Source organism: Myotis lucifugus, unplaced genomic scaffold (genome assembly GCF_000147115.1).
Source record: "Myotis lucifugus unplaced genomic scaffold, Myoluc2.0 scaffold_1423, whole genome shotgun sequence".
In the NCBI taxonomy this organism is placed as follows: Eukaryota; Metazoa; Chordata; class Mammalia; order Chiroptera; family Vespertilionidae; genus Myotis; species Myotis lucifugus.
The window spans coordinates 39548-59742 of NW_005872471.1; the positions used below are offsets into that span (position 1 = coordinate 39548).

Below are 20195 nucleotides of genomic sequence, written 5' to 3' on the forward strand. Positions count from 1 at the left end.
CGGATTCCGGATGGAGGGATGCGCAAGGGCACTCCGGCTTGGTGACCCCCTGGTAGGACTGGTGCTTTCAGGTGTCTGGGTGTCTGTCCCGTCCGGCCCAGGGGTCCTGCCAGAGTCATTTGCTGAGGCTGCCCCGGCAATGGCAAGGACATGGGCTGCAGACCAGAGACCTGGGTCCCGCTGGTCACGGCTCTGCTGGAACTTCATCTCTGGGTGAGGCTTGGGACCGCCCCTCCTCCTGTGCAGTGGTTTCTCCAGGCCTCTAGTGGGACGTCCAAGGTTCAGTGACTCACGCTTCTCGTCCTTTAAGGCTCCGTGCGCCTCGCAGCAGAGCAGCTGCCAAGCAGTGTGTCCTCTCCCTGGGGGCCGGGAGGAAGCCCCTCCTCATGACGCGTCTCTCTGTGCAGCGCAGCTCAGGGAAAGCCACCGGACAGTCTGGGTTTTAGATTCACGTGGTCTGGGCACAGTGAATGTCTCTGTATATGGCAGTCCAACCTCGGCTGAGATAAAAAGGCTTGACCTTTAGAAAGATGAGAACCTCCAATGGGGCGGGTCCCCAGGGGTGAGCTGCAGAGTCCTGTGCTGTAGCATCTGGCCCAGCTCCCGGCAGGGATGAGAGATGACCCTGACACTTCTCCTGCCCTGGAGTCCACTCTGGTCCCTCCTCCACACACACAGGACAGGTGGTGGCTGCCGCCTCCCCACATGACTCCTTAGCCCTGTCTCTCGGGTCCCATCCCCCGCTTTCTCTCCATCAGTTCCTTGTAGGACTCCGGGCAGTCCTGCCACAGCCCTTGGGAGGCCTGTCTTGGCTCCGAGCCCCTGGTGGGAGGAAGGGGCTTCCTGTCCTGCTCAGCCCGCTCGGGGCCTGGCTGCATCACAGGTCCTCCCTCATGTTGGATCGATGGTGCATCTGGGCCATCAGCTAAAAACCACAGGGGACATGGCCTTACATTGACCTCCCTGGAGCCACGACAGGCCCAGCCTTGGACACGTCCAGACAACATGGCCCTTTGGGAGGTGTCAGAGAAGGAGGGACAAGGGTCAGCCAGGGCAGGTGGCCCAGAGTCCCAGGCCCCCCGGTGCCAGCTTGGCTCTCCCACCACCCAGTGTCGCCCAGGCTGTAGGCTCCCTTCAGTCTGTGTAAACCTTAGTTCCCGAAGTTCGCGTCCTTCCCTGTAACTCACGACCCTTCTGTGGACCTTAGAGAGGGTGCGTCCCCCACCCTCACTTTGCACTGACATCTAAGAGTTCATTCCTTTAGCCAGGAGTCCGGTTTTTGAGAGGAAGAGGGGCAGCACTTTGGGGCCTATCGTGGGAACACAAGCGCAGCACAGGGACTGATGGGCAGACCCCTGGCACCCGCGTGCTCTGGGGAATTGGAGCCTCCCCACAGGAGCCCTCGGCCCAACCCTGGTGCTTTGAGGAGGATGGAAACCCATCTCAGCCTAGTGAACTCTCCCTAGGGGAAGGGAGGGCCTTCATGGAAGGACAGGAGTGAGGGCTCCAGTTCCACCGCAAAAAGAAGCAGAGAAGATGGGGGTGTCCAGCGGGGGTGTCCAGCCAGGGGGGGGGTGCGTGTGGACAGGGGGCAGTCACATCTTCAGACCAGAAGCAGCCACACCAGATATGCAAATGTTGGCCATAACATTCCTTTCACTGGGACAGACGGGCGGCAGGGGAGAAGGATTAACAGTAAGATGGGGAGGGGTGAACAAGGCAGGAGGTTGGCGGGGGGACACACCCCACATCTGAGAGAGCAGGCCTGGGGTCGGACCACTGCCATGCATTCGGCTCTGCCGCATCCTCACTGTGGGGCTCTGGGCAGATCACTGGACTCCCTGGGCTGGTGCCCTTCTCTGAATGAGGGTGAGTGACAGCTGTGCAGGGCCTTCCTCCTCAGGGCTGGCTCCAGAGCAGGCATGGCTATCAGGGCAGATGCCTGCTTCCTGCTGAGCCCAGACCTGGTGCTAGGAAGTGGGGCAGCGATAAGGAAGGAGAAGAAAGATGTTCTCACTTGTGAGAAAGACTCAGACACGTGGCACGTTGCAGCGCCTTTTGCTGTTGGCCCTGGCTGGTGGGGCTGCCCAGTGCTCAGGTCCCCATGTTGGGGCAGGGGGCTGGGTGTGCCCACAGGGTGCTGTGAGGACACGGATATGAGCCCCACTGCCTGACCCTCCCCCTCATGGGGAAGAAGCTGCCTGCCTGCTGCTTCCGAGGAGTCTGGAGACTCTGCCCAGACCTGTGAGACAAAGGCAGGGCCTCCTCAGCCCAGGAGAAGTAGGCAGAGCTGGCCTTAGAGCAGCAACCTTTCTGGGAGTTTGTAAACCTGCCTGTGCCAGGCCGCTCCCAGCCAGGTGAATGGAGCCGGCTCTTGGTCCTGCTGCTCACTGGGTCGCTGGTGTCTGAAGGACCTGCCCTCAGAGGTTCTAGTCTGTGTCCTGCGGTCTGGGGTGTTTAAAAGCTCTGAGAGCCACCTGATCTGGATCATGGGCTCCTCTCTTTTAGCTTTAGAGCCATCAACCCAAACCAGCATCAGGGTCACAAGTCCAAATGCAGGCTCTTGGGCCCCAGCCCAGACTGACCATGTCAGAAGCTCTGAGGGTGGGAGGGGCCTGGCACTCTCAGGAGGGGTCAGCTCTTGTTGTACCTGCCACCTGCCAGGTGTGAGCTGAGCACATCACCCTGACACAAGCTGGCGCCAATGCCTGCTGCTTGCTGGCCCTGTCAGTTATGGAAATGCACTCATGGTCACATTGTTAGCAGGGAGCCACACTCTCCCCCTCCCAGGTGGTCATGAGTTTGGTGTCAGTGGGAAGGGACAGCACCATGGGCCTCGCCTGGGAGTCGCACCTCAGGGCCCACCCTGAGTCTGAATCTGGATCCATCACAGTGTTCAGGTGTCAGGCACAGAGTGTGAGATGTGCGGGTCCAGGCAGCTCATGTTCAGGGAGTGGGCACTGGTGGGTCCCGCAGAAGAGCTCTGTGACGGGCCGCTGATTGGGCATCGTCCAGGCAGGACGGAGAGGGTCTGGCCTGGGCAGCAGTGGGGTGTGGAGGGGGAGCCACATAGGGAACGAGCACAGGCCTTGGTGGTCCATTTACTTGGAGGGGAGAGGAGGGAGAGAGATGGCAGAGGACCCCTCAGAGCAGCTGGATGAATAGGAATGTCACCAACTGGGTGAAGTCCCGGTAGGACATCCAGTGGTGGCTGCTGGCCCCAGGAATGTGGCCTGACCCTCAGGACAGTAGTGGACACGGCCTAAGATGGAAGCATTGAGAGTGAGCAGTGGAAAGCTGGGAGGGAAGCTGACCGATTGGTGTCCATGGCCTTTTTCTCTACCATGAGCTGGAAGTACACACCATGGGCTGAGAGGTGATGGTCTGGGTGTGGGGAGCTCACTGTGCAACTAGGCCTGACCTGGGCAGCGGCTCAGGGATGCCACCCAGGAGCCAGGCTTCTCCCTTCCTGCTCTGCAGTCTTGGCAGTGGCTGAAGTACTTCCCCAAGAAGTGGGACGGACGGTTTTCCCTTGTTAAAAGGTCTGATAAAGTGTTCCGTGGGGCTGACAGGTTTTGGGTTTGCTTTAAAACACAGTTCACTCCCTGAAACGGACTTTTGCATGGGCTGGGTCTTTGGCTCCGCAGATTGAAGACTTGCGAGTCCAGATGGAAAGAGAAAAGCAGACCAGCCAGGATCTGGAGATCCTCAGTGAGGAGCTGATGGAGGAGAGAGAACAGCTGCTCTGTGACATAGAGACCCTGAAGGCTGAGAGAGCCCAGGAGGTAGGCCCTCCAGTGCCCATGCTTCCTCTGGCTCCCCTGCCTGCAAGACGGAGAGTCCAGGATCATAGGATGTCCTGGGAATCCAGCAGTGATTCCCGGGTTACCAGTTTCCTCATCAGCTGCAGTCAGACCAGCAATTACAGCCACGGAAAGGGGGAGGGGCCAGGGACAGTTATTGCCCCCAGGGACACTGGCAATCTTGTTTTTGATTGTCATGACTTGGGGGAGGAGAGGGGAGGTGCTCCTGGCTGTGGTGGGAGAGGCCAGGATGCTGAAAATGTCCTGCTGCACACGGGACAGCCTGCAGGACAAAGAAACATCCCACTTGAAATGTCCAGCATCACTGAGAACCCTGGCAACCTCCAGGGTTGATCCACCTCACAGTACAACAAGTCCCAGGGTAGGCCTCCCAGTGCTGGGTCAGGGGCTCAGGGATGCCACTGAGGTCCCAGGCTTCTCCCTTACTGTTCTGCAGTAAATCAGAAGAAGCCTTAATCAATAAGCCAAATTTATTTGGAGTCCTATTCATTTTTGCTAGCCCTAGCGGGCCCAGAGGAAATCTTGCTTCTCAAATTCTGGAGCCCAATATGGTGGAAGTCTTTTCAACTTATATGTTTTTCAGCTCTTTGTTTTCCAAATTTGGAATGAGACTTCAGGACCTTCTGAGAAAAAGTCCTGTTTGCTGGGACAGGGCCGTGAGACCATATCTCAAGGCCTGGCCAGGTGCCAGCACTGACAACTCTGTCTGCGGCAAAGTTTATGTCCTCTCTGGAGTGGGGAGTAGTCTTATTTCCCTATTATTTAAGCAAGCAAACGTTTACAGAGTAGCAGGGTTAAAGTTTTAAACAGCAGTTTTTACCCAAGATGGAGGTTACTATACTTCATAAAGTGTTCTGTGGGGCTCACAGGTTTCGGGTTTGCTTTAAAACACAGTTCACTCCCTGAAACGGACTTTTGCATGGGCTGGGTCTTTGGCTCTGCAGATTGAAGACTTGCGAGTCCAGATGGAAAGAGAAAAGCAGACCAACCAGGATCTGGAGACTCTCTGTGAGGAGCTGATGGAGGAGAGAGAACAGCTGCTCTGTGACATAGAGACCCTGAAGGCTGAGAGAGCCCAGGAGGTAGGCCCTCCAGCGCCATGCCTCCCCTGGCGCCCCGGCCTGCAAGAGGGAGAGTCCAGGAGCATAGGATGTCCTGGGAATCCAGCAGTGATTCCCAGGATACCAGTTTCCTTATCAGCTCCAGTCAGACCAACAATTCCAGCCACAGCAGGGCGGGGGTTGGGGGGCAGATATTGCTCCCAGGGACACTGGCCATCTTGTTTTTGATTGTCATGACTTGGGGGAGGAGAGGGGAGGTGCTCCTGGCTGTGGTGGGAGAGGCCAGGATATTGCTAAATGTCCTGCAGCACATGGGACAGCCCGCAGGACAAAGATCCCCCTTCAAATGTCCAGCTTCACGCTCAGAGCTCTGGAGAACCTCCAGGATTAATCCACCCCCACATTACAGGAAGCCCTAGGGTAGGCAGCCCAGTGCTGGTGCAGTGGCTCAGGGACACCACCCAGAAACCAGGCTTCTCTCTTCCTGCTCTGCCAGTCTTGGCCGTGGCTGTTGTACCTCGCCAAGAAGTGGGCAGGAAGAATGTGGAGGGTGAAGAGACAGAGAGAAGGCCTCCTGGGATCCTCTGTGGACATCTCATTGGCCACACCTGACACATGACTAACCCTAGCTGCAAGGGAGGCTGGGTATCAGGTACTTGAGTTCTTCAGCCTCAATAGAGCAAAAAAGGGGGCTTGGGGTGGTGCTGTGTATACATAAGAGACATGCATCCACCCTCCCCTGATACACCTTCCAGTCTAGCAGGTTGAATGATAGGTGACAAGCCAGGTGTCTTCAGACCTGTGCTATTGAGGGAATATACGTGGGTCCAGGGAGAGTCTTATTAGGTGCAGGACATTTAGAATCGTGGTGCAGGGCTTCCCTGCGGTGCAGTCAATTACACTGAGCCCTGGAGGATGAGAAGGAGCCAGAGAAGCTGGAGGCTGGGGGTGGAGGCAGGTGAGCATTCACAGCAGAGGGAAGATCATGTGCAGTGCCTGCAGGGGGGAGTGGTGTGAGGAGTGGCCACAGGGGTGGCCAGTCAGCTCTCGGGCCACTGTGGACCAGGGTAAAAAGCAAAAGGAAATCACTTTCATTGTTTTAAGAGAAGATGTGGTTTCTGTTTCTAAGTCATCTGGCTTCTGTGAAAGTGTTTAGACTTGAACTGTCTGGGTGGGGATCTCCATGCCCTTCACCTTGTGTCCATATCAGGCCTTTGGGAAACGTTAGGACGTCCTTTGGGTCCATGATGAGATGAACATTCCAGGCCTACACTTTGGGCTCCCAGTTTGGACTGAAATCACGCCTGTGTCCTTTCCATTGTGTTTTCCTGCAGATCAAGGATCTTGAACAAGTGGTGCTTTCGCTACGGGAGAGTTCACAGGCCAGCAGTGAGGCCTGCTTGCAGGACATCGAGAATGAGAACAAAGTCCTCCACCAGACAGTGATGGAGACCAGCAGCAGAGTCAGCAAGCTGGAGTGGGAGCGGCAGCAGCTGCACCAGGATCTGGAGCAGGTGAAGGAGCAGGCGGCACGGGCGCAGGAGCTGGAGCAGGAGCTGCATCGGCTGCAGGAGGAGAATGAGAAGCTGGCCATGGAGGTCAGCGCCCTGACGACGGCCCCCGAAAGGGTCCACGCCCTGGAGCGGGAAAGCCAGGACCTGTTGCTGGAGAACCAGAAGCTGCAGACGTCTCTGGACACCCTGCAGCCTGAGGGTCTGGAGCGGGACAAGCAGCTGGACAGCAGGGTAATTCTGGCCTCAGAATGCGTTAGGACGCATTCCTCCCTGGTCAACTCTCTGGTGGTTTGAATGCGGTTTGATGGGTGTTGTGAAAATATTGGTTAATTGGGTTGGTATTGCTGTTCAGGTTCTCTATGTCCTTACTGAATTTCCATGTACTTTTCAAAGTGGTCAGAGAGGGTACCCAAGGAGGTTATCCAGAGAAAGGGCATAAATTGCTCAAGAAAAGTCACATGTGTAGACAGGTGCCCAGGACTAAGCTTAGGCCCATGTGACAGTCTGTTTCTGCCGTGGGCCTTCCCAGAGCAGTTCCTTGAGTGCAGGTAGAACTGTCCTCAGCACGGCTGGGTTTTGCCAGTCCTGAGGGTCCTGCTATTTTTGTGTCAAAACTTGACCTTCTCTTGGCCCTTCCCTGTGTGGGAGGATGTGGGGATCCAGGGATCCGGAGTTTGTGGTCCCCCTGGGCCTGAACCTGGTGAGGCATCATCCCCTTCTCCCTCCTGGAAGGTGGAAAATTCCACTCTGAGCCCCCAGAGCGCCTCGCTCACTGCGCTCATAGAGAAGAACACGCAGCTCCAGCACCAGCAACTGGCGGCAGCCCACGAGGCCCTGCAGCGGGAACACGCGTGCCTGGGCGCGCTCCATGAGCACCTGTCTGGGGAACATGAGGCCCTCATGGATGAGTACAGCCGCCAGAAGACACTGCTGCGACGGACCCTGGAGCTGGAGAGCAAGGTGCTCAGTGACAGGTGGGTGCCTGCGGCTGGGGGTGACTGACCGGCTCCCCGGGCTCCTGTCCCCCCTTCACTCTGTTCCCTCATGTTTCCTCTGGTCCCGCTGCTTCACAGTGAAGAGAAGTAAATCCACCATCTCCCTCAGCGATGTGGAGTTGGTGCGGCTGGAGACTGAGGGGCAGGAGGGTCCCCCAGGGGAGAAGGGTGTGCCCACTAATCCCGGCTCAGGGAAACCAGGTGTCAGCATTGGGGACCCAGCTCCCCTGGGCATTCCTACCCCCTTTTCCTTTTCTCTCCAAACCAAGGACCAGGAGGGGAAGTCACCACAGCTGCCGATGTTCAGGGACGTGCCTTACCGAGCTCCCCAGGCCTTTTCCCTGTATGTCTCAAAGTCTGGGCTTCTGAATTTCTTTTTTTACTTTTAATTTTGGAAACTTTTGAATATATGGACGTGTACAGAATAGTATCGTGAAAAACCGGTATTCCCCTCACCTGCAGCAGCATTACCAATACTCGGCCATTCTTATGTCACCTTTACCTCTGACTCTTCATACACCTTTTTTTTTTTTTTAAAGTAAAATTGATGTACCTTAAATGCATAAATCTTAACTTTGGGCTTTTGCCAAATCAGGGCTTTGTGTGCATGTAGTCACCCAACTTCGGCCAAACTCCTGCCCAGCAGATCCCTGATTAGAATGGCCCCGGGAGGTACAGCGGGACTCAGAGCCTGGGGGAAGTGAGATGTACAGAGGACTCCAAGGTGGGGGGGAGGGGAGGAGAGATGCAATAAAGAGAGGCTCTCCCACACTTGGAGCAGCACAGGAGGGAGCTGTCCACCTTCTGTGCTTGTGAGTTGTCCCTGCTGAGTACTTCCCTTGCCTCTGTCTCAGCAGGTGCCAGGCAAAGGCTGGGGCTTCCCTAGGAGCAGGTGAGGTGCAGGGATTTGGCATCACAGGGACCAGGGAGGGCGATGAGCCTGCAGAGCCTGTGGAGGGCGCCTGCTGCTGCATGAACTTGGGGGCAATGATGTTCATTTACGCACTCACCCAGTGCTGTATGTGGACTCTCTGCAGAGCCTTCCACCCCTTTCTCCACCCAGATTCCCTTCCTTTGGGGGTGCTGAGACGTCTGCTCCTATCAGACTCTCATTCCTTCCCGCCAGATGAGTATCTTCTGCCTCTTGGCATCTCCTTCTCTGCCTCCTCCGCACCCATCCTGTGTTCACGACACGCTTAGTGAGCACCCACTGGGCGCCTGGTGCTGTCTAACATGGTGGGAATGCACCCAGCTGACTACTGATGGGAGCCTCCTGTGGTGCCCACCCCGCACCAGGCGCTGCGGGCCTTACCCTCAATGCCCTATGATAACCGTGTGGATATATTCTTGTCTGTTCACATGGGAAGGTTTGTGCAGGTGGCATTTGACTGCTCTGAGGGAGGAGTTCATTGTTCTGCCTGTGACTCCTTGCTTGGTGGACCGCCTGTGTGATTCAGTGGTTTTTGCTGGTTGGACAGATAGCAGGAGGCCCTTGGTGTGTCTGCAGCATGGCTGCAAGTTGGAGGTGGAGGTGCCTGGAACACAGGCCGGGGGCTCTGTATTCATTTCACCTGACACTTGACTGGGACACTCACTCCTTCATTCCCCTGGCGCAAATGCACTGGGTGTCAAGCCTAGTACCAGGGATTCAGTGGGGAGTAAGACTCCCAGTTTCTGCCCTGCAGTAGGCTGGTTACTAATGGTTGCGATATGCTTCACCCTGTGCTTTTCCAAGACACAACAGGGAAGCAGGAGGTGGGGACCCTAATGGTCCGTGGCCCCGTTTCTCAAACCTGGATGAGAAAGATCACCGCCCTGAAAGCCCAGCAGAGCCCCCACCCCCACCTTCCACATCCCACGTCCAGTTCTGGAAGTCTCCACCCATGGCTAAAGGCCACACAAAGGAACGTTTGTCTTCTCACAGCCACCTGAGCAGGTGTCTGAGTTTGAGTACCCACAGGTCTTGGCTCCAGGCAGAGGTTACAAGTACAGCTGATATGGGGTCGGGGGAGGAGGGGCGGGTGAGGATGGAGTGCTGAGGGCAGGGGCTGAAACCATGGAACCTGGGTGGTCTCTGTCAGCCTGTCTCTGGGTGTGGACACCTCAGGAAGGAGGTCTGGAAAGGCATTTGCCTGCCTGGGGAAGATTGGAAGGTGATGACTCAGTCTCCACCTTGGACCTGGGAAGGCCCCTGAGTCACCCTGAACAGGGAAGGTTCCTGCAGGAGGAGGAACAGCCTGGGACTGGTCAGGGGCTCCCTCTTGTGCTCTGCTGCCCTCCAGAGAGGCTGTGCGGGACCCTCTGCAGACTGAGACAGGAAGGAAATAAAAGCCCGAGCTGAGGGGAGGCTGTGGGAGAGCGAGGGCAAAGGATGGACTGGGGTTGCCTTGAGGAGCAGGGTGTGCAGCTGCCCCTCGTGACTGCTTGGGCCCCACCAGGCAAGCCTCTGGCCCCCAGGCTGCCTGGCTCAGAGCAGGAAGAGTTGTGTTCCTGAGCTGGGGCGGAGGGCTCACCCAGGGCCCGGTGAGGGGGATCAACTGTTATGGGCGGTGGAATTCCCCTGTATGTGTTGTGGTTTATTTGAGAAGGGTGTGGAGTTCAGAAAACAGTGGTTTTGTTCCCAGTGGGATGAAGGAGGGAGGCTGTTTTGACAGGGTCTGGAAGGGACCATGGAGACACGTTGGGTGGGAGGAGGGGTACTTGGCTCCTGGGCTGCAGGAGACCCCCCGAGCTGGCCCAGTGTCTATCCCTCTCTCTGTCCAGCCCCATCCCCTGTCCATCTCATTCTCTCTCAGCTTGCAGAGAGAAGCCGCTCACCCAGGCTTTGAGGTCTCCCTGGGTGCCCATTCCTAATGGGTGTGTTTTCCTTCAACAGATACAAGGACCAGATCCAACATAAGGCGGCGCTGGATCAGCTGGGGATGCTCTTGACCACCGAGCGGGAGGCTCTGCAGCAGGAGCAGAGGACGAGCGCCATGGCCGCCGAGGAGAACCAGAGGCTGCAGGGAGAGCTGGACAGGTAACCGCCAGGCCCCCTGCAGCACCTCTGCCCAGCTGTCAGTCTGACCCACTCACTCAGCACCCGCTGAGCTGAGCTCAAGTGAGACCCCTGGTGATGGTGCATTTTTACCAACCCTGCCCTGGACGCAGCTGGTGGGCAACGAGGTAAAGGGGACTCCAGCTGGTGGCCGGAACGAATAACTCGGCAGCTGGGATGGGGCATTGTCTAGGTTTGGACAACCTCCCCTCCCACAGTTATGATGCTGATGACTGTTGGGCAGGGGCACCTGCATCCTCTAACACCAGCAATCCTGTGAGGGAGGGATGCTCGGTCTCAGCATTCACACATTCCCATTTGTGAATTCACCTCCTGGATGAACTGTACTGGTGACCCCCAAATCAGTGCCCGTGGCCTGTCATGGACGTGCCCAGTGTGGGAGATACTGGAGTCGCCTGATGTGCACATTTGCAGCTGAGGTTAAACAAGGCCTTTGACCCCAGCCTTTTTTCAGCTCTCACCTACCATCCTCCCCTTCATGGGCCATTGAGTGCCATGGTATTCATTTTTGTGCGTTTTGGTGATGATTTCGCTGTTTGAAATGGCTCCCAAATGGAGTGCTGAAGTGCTGTCAAGTGCAAGGCTGCGCTGGGCCTTACGGGGAATGTACGAGTGACACTCAAGGGTCATTTGGCCCCAGGTATGGTGCTGTTGGCTCTGAGTGTATTACAGGAGGCGTCTTTGTGTCTTGATCAGCTGACACAATGTGACCAGAGACTCCCAAGAACCGGTGGGAACAGGTTCAGTATTCACATTATACTGCGATTCATGATAATTGATTGAGCTATTGTTATCCTTTAAAAAAACCACAGCAACAGAGGAGAAAACAGGCTCAGGGAGATTAAACCACTTGTTCAAGGTCAATGCTCCTAGTTAGTGGCACAGGCAGGATTCAAATCCAGGTCTTGCCTCAACCCAGAGACGTGACCACATGAAGCCTTCCTTCCCACAGCCCTTATTTAACATGTGCTGTGGGGCTGTAAACTCAGCTGCCTGCAGTGGCCGGGCAGGTCCAGCAGGTGGGGAAGGAGAGTCAGTGATAGACCAGGTCCTGGTGGAGAATACACCCCAGTTAGAGGCTGTCAGTTGGGAGGCAGGCCAGGCTGCCAGGTCACCCTTCTTTATGCTTTTTTTCTTTTCTGAGAAGATATCTGAATGTTGATGGGAAACTTAAAATTTTGGAATGCTGATACAATAATTATTTTTTTGTTGTGTTTGTTTTACAAAAATATCTGCTTTATTTGGGCAGGACAGAGGACCAGGGGCAGTGGTTCTCAACCTTCCTAATGCCACGATCCTTTAATACAGTTCCTCATGTTGTGGTGACCCCAATTTAATTGTTACAAATTGAACATAATTAAAGCATAGTGATTAATCACAAAAACAATATGTAATTATATAGGGTGTCCCAAAATTCACGCAAGATTTGCAACTCAATTCAATTGCAAATCTTGCGTGAATTTTGGGACAAGCTATATGAGTGTTTCTGATGATATTAGGCAACCCCTGTGAAAGGGTCCCGACCCACAGGTTGAGAACCGCTGAGTGGGAGGACCTGGAAACATGTCTGAAGCCAGGGGCCCTTAAACCTAAACCGGCAAGTACTTACAGAACCACAACAGAGAATCTTTTTATCTTGTTCTGTTTCCTTTCTTTATGTTATTTTATTTTTTTAGTTGACCCTATTGGAGAGACTTGAATTAATAAAACCACACACACTTTAAAATGAAATAAAATAGAATAAAATAAGTAAATGTTAAAATTTTTTTAAAAAGCTGTGTGGGCCAAATTTCACACACCTGTGTTCAAATTGAGTCCATGAGCCTCTGGTCATATGAGCTTTTTGGTATAAATCTTCCCCAGGAATCCCAGTCTGGTAATGATGATGATGATGATAATTTCAGTGGATTTAGGTAACACTCCAGAATTTCCTATTTTATTTAACTCAGTAGTTGAAATTAGAAAGGGGTTTGATTTTGGGGAGAAGAGCTGGATATAGACATAGAGTCTTAGAGCAGAAATGTTCTGATTCAGTGTTTAAGTGTCTCAATCAAAGAACTCTTTTTCTAAGTAGGCAGATGTGCCAAAGCCTCACATAGAAAGGACTTTTACAGGGATGCTCTGTTGTAATGGTGTCCGAGCCTGCCTGTCCTGTCTCTCCCAACACGCAGTGGGGCAGCTGGGGTAGCCTCCTAGAACCCCAATGAACACAGTTTGAAAACCGCTGATTTTGTTCAACCCTTCATTAACACATGAAAAAAACTGAGGGCCAGAGAGGTTGCTGTTTTGATTAAGGTTGCACAACTGGGACAGAGCCTGGGAGTGTGCCTCAGCCCTTGGCCCTGTGTCTCTCCACCCCCAGGGCCAATTCCCTGCACCAGCAGCTGAAGAGGGAACAGGAGGAGCTGCAGACCCACACCAAGAAGCTGCAGACCTCCCTGAGTGACACCCAGCTGCAGGTGAACTGCTGGCAGGCCCAGTGCGACTGGCTGAGGAAGGAGCAGGAAGAGCTGCAGATCTACAACAATGAGCTGCAGACCTCCCTTAATGAAATGCAGCTGGAGAAGAACCGCTGGCAGGCCCGGTATAAGGGGCTGAAGGGGCAGCAGGAGGAGCTGCAGATGCACAGCAAGAAGCTGCAGACCTCCCTCAACGACACCCAGCTGGAGGTGAACTGCTGGCAGGACCAGTGCAACTGGCTCAGAGAGGAGCTCCAGAGCAGGGACATCTCGCTGACCGAGCTGGGCAACCACTGCCAGGTGAGGCCAGAGCTGGAGGCCCCAGGACCCTGAGTGGGCCTGTTCCCTGGGCTGACGCCTTGGGCTCCACCAGGTGGGAATGGGTCCTCATTGGCATCTCTGCTCAAAAGGTGTGTGTGAATGTCACACAGAGGCAGAGAGGAAGCCAGAGGCAGTTGACTGGGATGAACACCAGGACTGGCAGGGGTGTGCTACAGAACACCTTTCACCTGATCTTTGCTTTTTGCAGGGTCGGGGCAGTGCATGGAAACAGCCAAGTACCGTTGTATCTCCATCCTCTCGGCTGAGCACTATGCTCTCTGTGTCATCTCATTTAATTCTCACAATGATCTTGTGAGCTGGGGTTCCCATCCTTGTCCCTCTGAAGTAGCGGGTTGGAACCCCGTTTGTCTGAAGCCAAAGCTTGGGACTTCCTGCTACACCAACCGCAATGATATTTTAGAGCAGGAGCTGGCCAGCCTCAGCCCAAAATTCAGGTCCAGCTTCACGCCTGTTTGTGTATGGCTGAGAACAAAGAATAGCTTTCACAGTTTTTAATGGCTGGGGAAAATCAAAAGCAGGATAATATTTGGGGGCAAGTGAAAGTGACATGAAATTTAAATGTTGGTGTCCATGAGTTAAGATTATTGGTTTGTTTGTTTTTTTTTTAAACACAGACACACCCATGCGTGTGCATTGTTTCTCTGGCTCCTTTCCTGCTGTAATAACAGAGTTGAACAGTTGCAACAGGACCACTGGAAAGCCTAACATATTTAGTACCTCGTTCTTTACCGGAAAAGCGTGCCAACCCTGCCTAGAGCAGAGATGTGCAATAGGAATATAATGCAGGCCACCACATGTAACACTCAGCTTTCTAGTAGCCATATTCAAAAAGTAAAAGGAATCAGGTGAGATTAATTTAAGGGTCTATTTTATTGAACCCTTATATCTAAAATATCACATGTAACCCCTAAAGCTTATTAATGAGATTTTTTTATAATATGTTTTTACTGACTTTTTGAGAGAAACATCCATCAGTTGCCTCCTGCATGGCCTCTACTTGGGAATGGAGCCAGCAACCCAGGCATGTGCCTTCATCAGGAACTACACTGGTGATTTCTTGGTGCATGGAATGATACTCAACCAAGCCACATGCACCAGGCAGCTTATTAATGAGATATTTTACATTATTTTTGAATCATTATTAAGTCCTCAGAACCTATTATATATTTTGCACTTATGGCTCATCCCAGCTCAGACTGGCTTCGTGTTCAGTGCTTAGCGGCCACACGTGGCCTGTGGCTGCCTGATTGAATGGTGCAGTGACAGAAGGCTTGGCCATCCCCATGGCATTGGCCATATTGGTCATGCCAGCTGACGTAGATAATACCAAAATGGCCATCTTTGTGCACGTGGCCTTTTTCTCCTTTTGGAAGTAGATTACCAGCAGTGGAATCATGGGAGCGTGTGGTGTTTGAGACATTGTCCATCTGTGTTTTAGCTGCTTTCCCACCTCAAGGGCAACTTGGAGGGAGAAAACCGTCACCTGCAGAGCCAAAACCAAAGGTTGAAAGAGCAGAACAAGAGGCTTCTCCAGGAGGACGTGGAGAACAAGGACCAGCACCAGGAGCAGCAGCAGCAGTACGTGTGAGGGGTGTGGGCTGACGGATGCCTGTCAACAGCTCCGTGACTAGACTGCGCCATTCTGGGCAGCAGAGAACCCCCTGGGTGCATTGGTGTCCCAGGCAAGGGGACAGACCATCTTACCAGCACATCCTTCTCGTTTTCCTGGGAATGGTTCCAGATTTCTGCAAATAAGGGTGGTTGGCTTTGTTGACTTTACAGAGACACTTCCCTCTGCCAGGCGCTTCTTAATCTGCTTTTGGGATCAAGGTCACTTTGAAAAATACAACAGTGGTAAAGAGAGGTCCCTAGGGAAGGACTTCAGATCACAGGCTGAGCCCTTTCTGTGTCGGTTTTTCCCTGAATGGGTTGCAGAGTGGGTTGTTGGTGCACAGTGGCTGTCCTCCCTCTGCCCACGTTGACAGGCCTGGCCCTGCGAGATACACAGAACCAGTTACCTGGTCTCCAGGAAACAATAGGGTTGATGGGATGACAGCAGAGCTGTGTGCACACAGACAGATGTTGAGGAGCTTCCTGGAAATGGAAGGAAGCGTGGTGGTGGGAGTTGGAGTTCTGTTGCTGACACGGATGGGGAGAAAGCTAGCCTGTGTGTGGGGGGAATTGGCGGGGGAGGGTGCGCGGGGAACTTGAAGGTGGAGCTTCGCGTTTTCTGGTTGCAGGGAAGGTGCAGGGAGTGGCAGGAGGGGAGCTGGAGGAGGCAGCACTCAGCCATGGAAGACTGCCATACCTGGCTAATGAGTGGGATTCACTGGGAAGTGGGTGATTAAGGATGCTGGTGTACAGGGCCTAGGAAGCTGCCAGAAATTAGGGCAGGAGGAACAGCCTTGGTGCTGGAATCCTTGTGGTTTGGAAGTCAAGTCATCGGAGATGAATCTTGTGGGTCCACGGTGGTCTTCACCCCTCGGTGCTGTGCTGTTGGGACTGTCCTTCCTTGTGATCGGGAATGGCTGGCCAGTGTGGGACAGAGGGACATGGCCACAGTGACCACTGGGTACTGTCCCAGATCCCCGGGGTGATGCTGCTGTTCACTGTTCTCCTGGATTCGTCTGCTCATCTACAGGGGGCTCAACATCTAACAAGGATGGTTGACATGGGAAACCAAGGATGGTTGACATGGGAAACCGCACTGTACTTTTTGGGTAGAAGTGAGAGTTTGTAGCCTGAAGTGGGCTCTCTATAACGCAGCTGCTAAAAATTACCAGCAGAGGTTGGACAGGTGCAAACTAGAAGAGTGGGGACCTGGTACCCTGGGGACAATCTGATGAGGGTTTTGCATTTGAAAGTGTCAGCAGGAGGCCAGGGAGTGGGCAGGCTTCCTGAGCCTGCTCCAAGCAGTCATCCCCAGCCCTGGGATAGCTGGGCCATGAGTTTGCGGGGCTGGGGGACAGCTATGGGAACAGAATAACACAGACTAGAAGAACAGAGGCCGAGCCGAGGGTGCTGGGAGCAGAGCAGGTCTGTGGCCAGGGACCCAGTAGTTTGCAAATGATCACTTCTCACGGGTGCTCACTATGCGGTGAACTCACGGAAAAGCCCTCATATTAGGAGGGGCCTGGGCACCTTCTTGACTGAAGGAGCCTGAGCAGCTGTCTGGATGCCTAGGACTCATTTTCAAGCAGGGGAAAGCCGGGGTCTGAGCTGTCAAGGCCACATGGGTGAAGAGAGGCAGGAACAGGACAGGAGGCAGCATCCCAGTGGGGGGAGCTGTATAGTGAGCACTGCGTGCATGGCTCCTAGACAGACAACAGGACAGCATGCCATGTCTTCTGCTTCAGGAAAGCCAGGCCCCCTCTTCCAGGAGCAGGGGTGCCCTCTGGCAGCCCAAGGTTTAAGAGGCTCCTTTGTGTGTTTTTAAAAATGTGAACTGACTTCCCACATTTAGAAATTAAAAGATGTTGCTTCAGAGCCGGGGCTTCTAGTTCCTCTGGGAAAAGCAGTCAGAAGCTCCGCCACATGGAGAGCGGCCCTCCATTTGCAGGACCCGAGTTAGGTCCCAGGTGGCACCGAGCGCTCAGCCTCGCCGCAGCCCCCACTCCTCCCTCAGGTCCTCCCAGGCCGCTTTGCTCCTTATCTTCTCTGTCTGGCTCCCAAAAGGCTTTGAGTTTGCTTCACTAGAAGTGTTAGCAGAAGCCCAACATTGGAGTGGGTCCAGGTTGGAGGTCTGACTTGCTAAACTGACCTTTTTATCCTGATGCCTGTCTAACTCAGCGAGGGCAGACCCCTCCCACCACTAAAGCTATCGTTGGTCTGCACCTGCAGGAGCTAGCCTAGCCCTGGGTCTGACCCGAGTGCCCAGCGTCCTGAGCTGACCTGGCCGGAACCCTCGGGGTTCCCAGCTTGAGTGTCAGATGGTTCGGGGTCTCTCTCCTGAGGTGACGCACAGCCTGACCCTAGGTGTTTAGCCTTCTCCTCGACGTGTTAGGCTCCTGGACCCAGGTCACATGCTTCCATCCCCATATTCCCAACTCAGGGGTCATGGTGGTCATGAGCACCGTGATGCCTGAGTCCCAGAAATACACTGGCTTCTTCTGGGCCAGGTCCCAGGTGGGGTGTTAAGTCAATTTATGTCTTTTATTTTAAAAACAGACTGTTTTTCTCTCTCCTCTGTTAGAGACAAATTAAATGCCTTACAGAGACAAAATGAAACACTGGAAGAAAAAAGCATGGCTCAGCACAAGTTCCATGATCCAGCGCCAAAGAAGTGAGTTGATTTAAGTGTCAGTAGCTTACACACAGGACAGAAAGTTTGCTTTTTCATGAGCTGGGGAAGCTGTAGCATCTAGAGCAGTTGCCAGTTTGTTGGGCCCGTACCTTCTGCTGTATGGCAGCTGCTCTGTGTGCAGGTCCCTCCCAGCAGGGAACGAATTTAGAGTTTCTTTCCATCCTGCCCTCCGTACTCAGGGTTATCCTATGAGGGATGGTGAATGCCAGCTGGCCAGGAGTCTGTTTAAGGGCAGAGAGTCTGTGCTTTTAGAGCCACTAAAGCAGGTGTATCAGCATTTGTCTTAAGTTTGCGGGACTTAGAAAACCAGGTTTCTGTTTTGGGAAGGAAGCTTGGGTCAGATGCCTGGACCAGCACCCCTGTCTTCAAGCACAGGAAACTTTTTTTCTGTCCTCCATTCCTCTGGGTTCACTGGACCTGACCCCAGTCCAGGGCAAGTTCACAAACACATTCCCTTCCCCAGAGAGCAGCAGCCCCGGTGGTGGGCCGATTTGGCCCCTAAGACTGCCGGCCTCCGTCCAGCGGGGCTACCCCTTGGCCCAGGCCTGAGCCCAGGAGCTGGGCCTTCCCATTATCCTGTCCCAGCCCAGCCTTGAGGTTAAATCACCATGAATCCAGCAGGGCCTATCTGTAGAAATCACAGAACCACAGAATTTAAGAACCTCTGCCTGACCCTCCTGTTGACAGGGAAATTGAGGCACTGATGAGGAAATTGAGTGGCTTGTGTAAGCACAGTGCTGTTTCGTGGCAGAGCCAGGACCAGAACGCAGCTATGGTCCCTGTTACATTAGAATGCTTCATTTCCTGTTAGCTGGAATGAATTACCTTTTACATTCACAGTTTTCATTTATTTACTTACTTTTCTAATCCTCACCTGAGGATATTTTTCCCATTGATTTTTAGAGAGAGTAGAAGGGAGGGAGGGAGGTGACAGCCGTGGGAGAGAGAGAGAGAGAGAGAGAGAGAGAGAGAGAGAGAGAGAGAGATGAGAGCGACCCATCAATTGGTTTCCATCTGCACACACCTCGACCGGGGCCGGGGATTGAACCTGCAAACCAGCCACCACCCTTCAGTGATCAGGCTGATGCTCCAACCACCAGGTAACTCATCCAGGGCTCACTGTTTTTACTTGAAGGGGCCCACTCTCCTGCCCTCTTCCCCTCACCCAGATTCCTCAGTGCCGGGAATGGGCAGAATATGCCAGCCTATTTCATGTATTATTAACTCTAGTAGAAAATGAGGAGGTCCCAGTCTCTTTCTGAAAATGGCATTTTGGTGGAATTTTGCCAACCAGCATGATTAGGTTAGTATAGCACCACTTCCTGCACTTGGCACAAAAATCAAGAGCTAAGAGCTGAGTTTGAAGTTTTGTTTTCCCCAGGGGCCAGTGTGGGTTCCTGTACGATGAAGGCTCCTACCACCCCTGGGTCTGTGTGAATTAACTGTACATTGTGTGCCAACTCCTGAGCCCCAGGTGGGGTGAGCGTGGTGGTGGCGAAGACCACCCGCTTTCTGAACCAGATTAACCACCACCTTTACAGGCTGGTGATGGAAATTCCAGTTCACATAGGGCACCTAGACACCTGCTGGAGGGGCAGTGAGGGTTGGCTGTGTCCTAAAAACTTACCTCTTACAGGAAAAAGCACTGGATTGGAGCCAAATTCTTACTCAAACTCATCAAACTAAAGAAAGGGGGTTCCAGAGAACGACGGAAGTCAACCTCAGAGAGGCCTTCCTGGCCGCTGGAGTCCTCAGACCAGGCCTTGCCCAGTACTTTTCAGCCTCTTCAATCGCAGCTGGAGCCCCTCCAGGCCACCCCATGCTGCTCAAAGTGAACAAAAGAGCAAGAGACCTGCAGGGAGCCCAGGGGAAAAGGTAGGAGGGGCTGACCTGTCTGCAGGCGGGAAGTGAAGGGCAGGAACTCAGGTCTCCCTCAGGGACAGGGGAGAACCAAGGAGACTGCCTCTGTGTGCACATGTGTGTGTGTGTGTGTGTGTGTGTGTGTGTGTGTGTGTGTAGGATGCTGAAGGGAGTGTGCTCCACACATGCACATCTGTCTCCTTAGGAATGTGAACACCCAAGTAGGAAATATAACCCCCAGTCAGTGTTGCTGTACTTTCGTCCCAGAACAATTCAGTTCCTTTAGTATGAGGAGCCTAATGCCTCATGGACACTGTGGTAGGGACTCAAATATACAGAGCTGGTGTCCACACAGTTACTGCAGAGACAAGCTCCACAGCAGAGGATTTTGGGGTTCCCTGTTTCCTCCAGGCCTATATAGGCCACTTCTGTAGGGAGATCCGCGGTGCATTTCACACGTGAGGACAGGTGCAAGGTCTTCAGCAAGGCCTCCTGAGGCTCTGATCTTCCTGTCACTTTGACAAGCGGGTCTGGTTTTCTTCTCTGACCTGATCTGGCCTTAAGTCCTGCCACCACGGAGGGCACTGCCACCTCATCATTCAGGGTTGTCACGTGAAATTGCCAGAGGTTTTGAAGTGGAATCCCTAGTTGCATGTGCTGGTATGGTTTTTTTTGGAAATCTACGAAGCATGTCATGAGCAAGGCTTCTTCACTATAAACAGAAGAATGGGGGTTGTAGCCGGCACAAACTCTTGTCTAGGGTTCGCCCCCCGGCCCCC

General features: G+C 53.7%; 1 protein-coding gene across 1 annotated transcript in view; it reads left to right on the forward strand.

Annotated features, from left to right (window-relative positions):
• LOC102432529 (protein Daple-like) overlaps positions 1-19391 on the forward strand; it is a 33315-nt gene extending 13924 nt beyond the window's left edge. The window contains 9 exon segments of the mRNA XM_014449794.1: positions 4769-4906; positions 6220-6630; positions 7132-7373; positions 10270-10413; positions 12815-12911; positions 13122-13211; positions 14692-14837; positions 17446-17535; positions 19193-19391. Of these exon segments, the coding sequence (XP_014305280.1) occupies positions 4769-4906; positions 6220-6630; positions 7132-7373; positions 10270-10413; positions 12815-12911; positions 13122-13211; positions 14692-14837; positions 17446-17535; positions 19193-19391 (1557 nt within the window).
• The last annotated feature ends 804 nt before the right edge of the window (positions 19392-20195 follow it).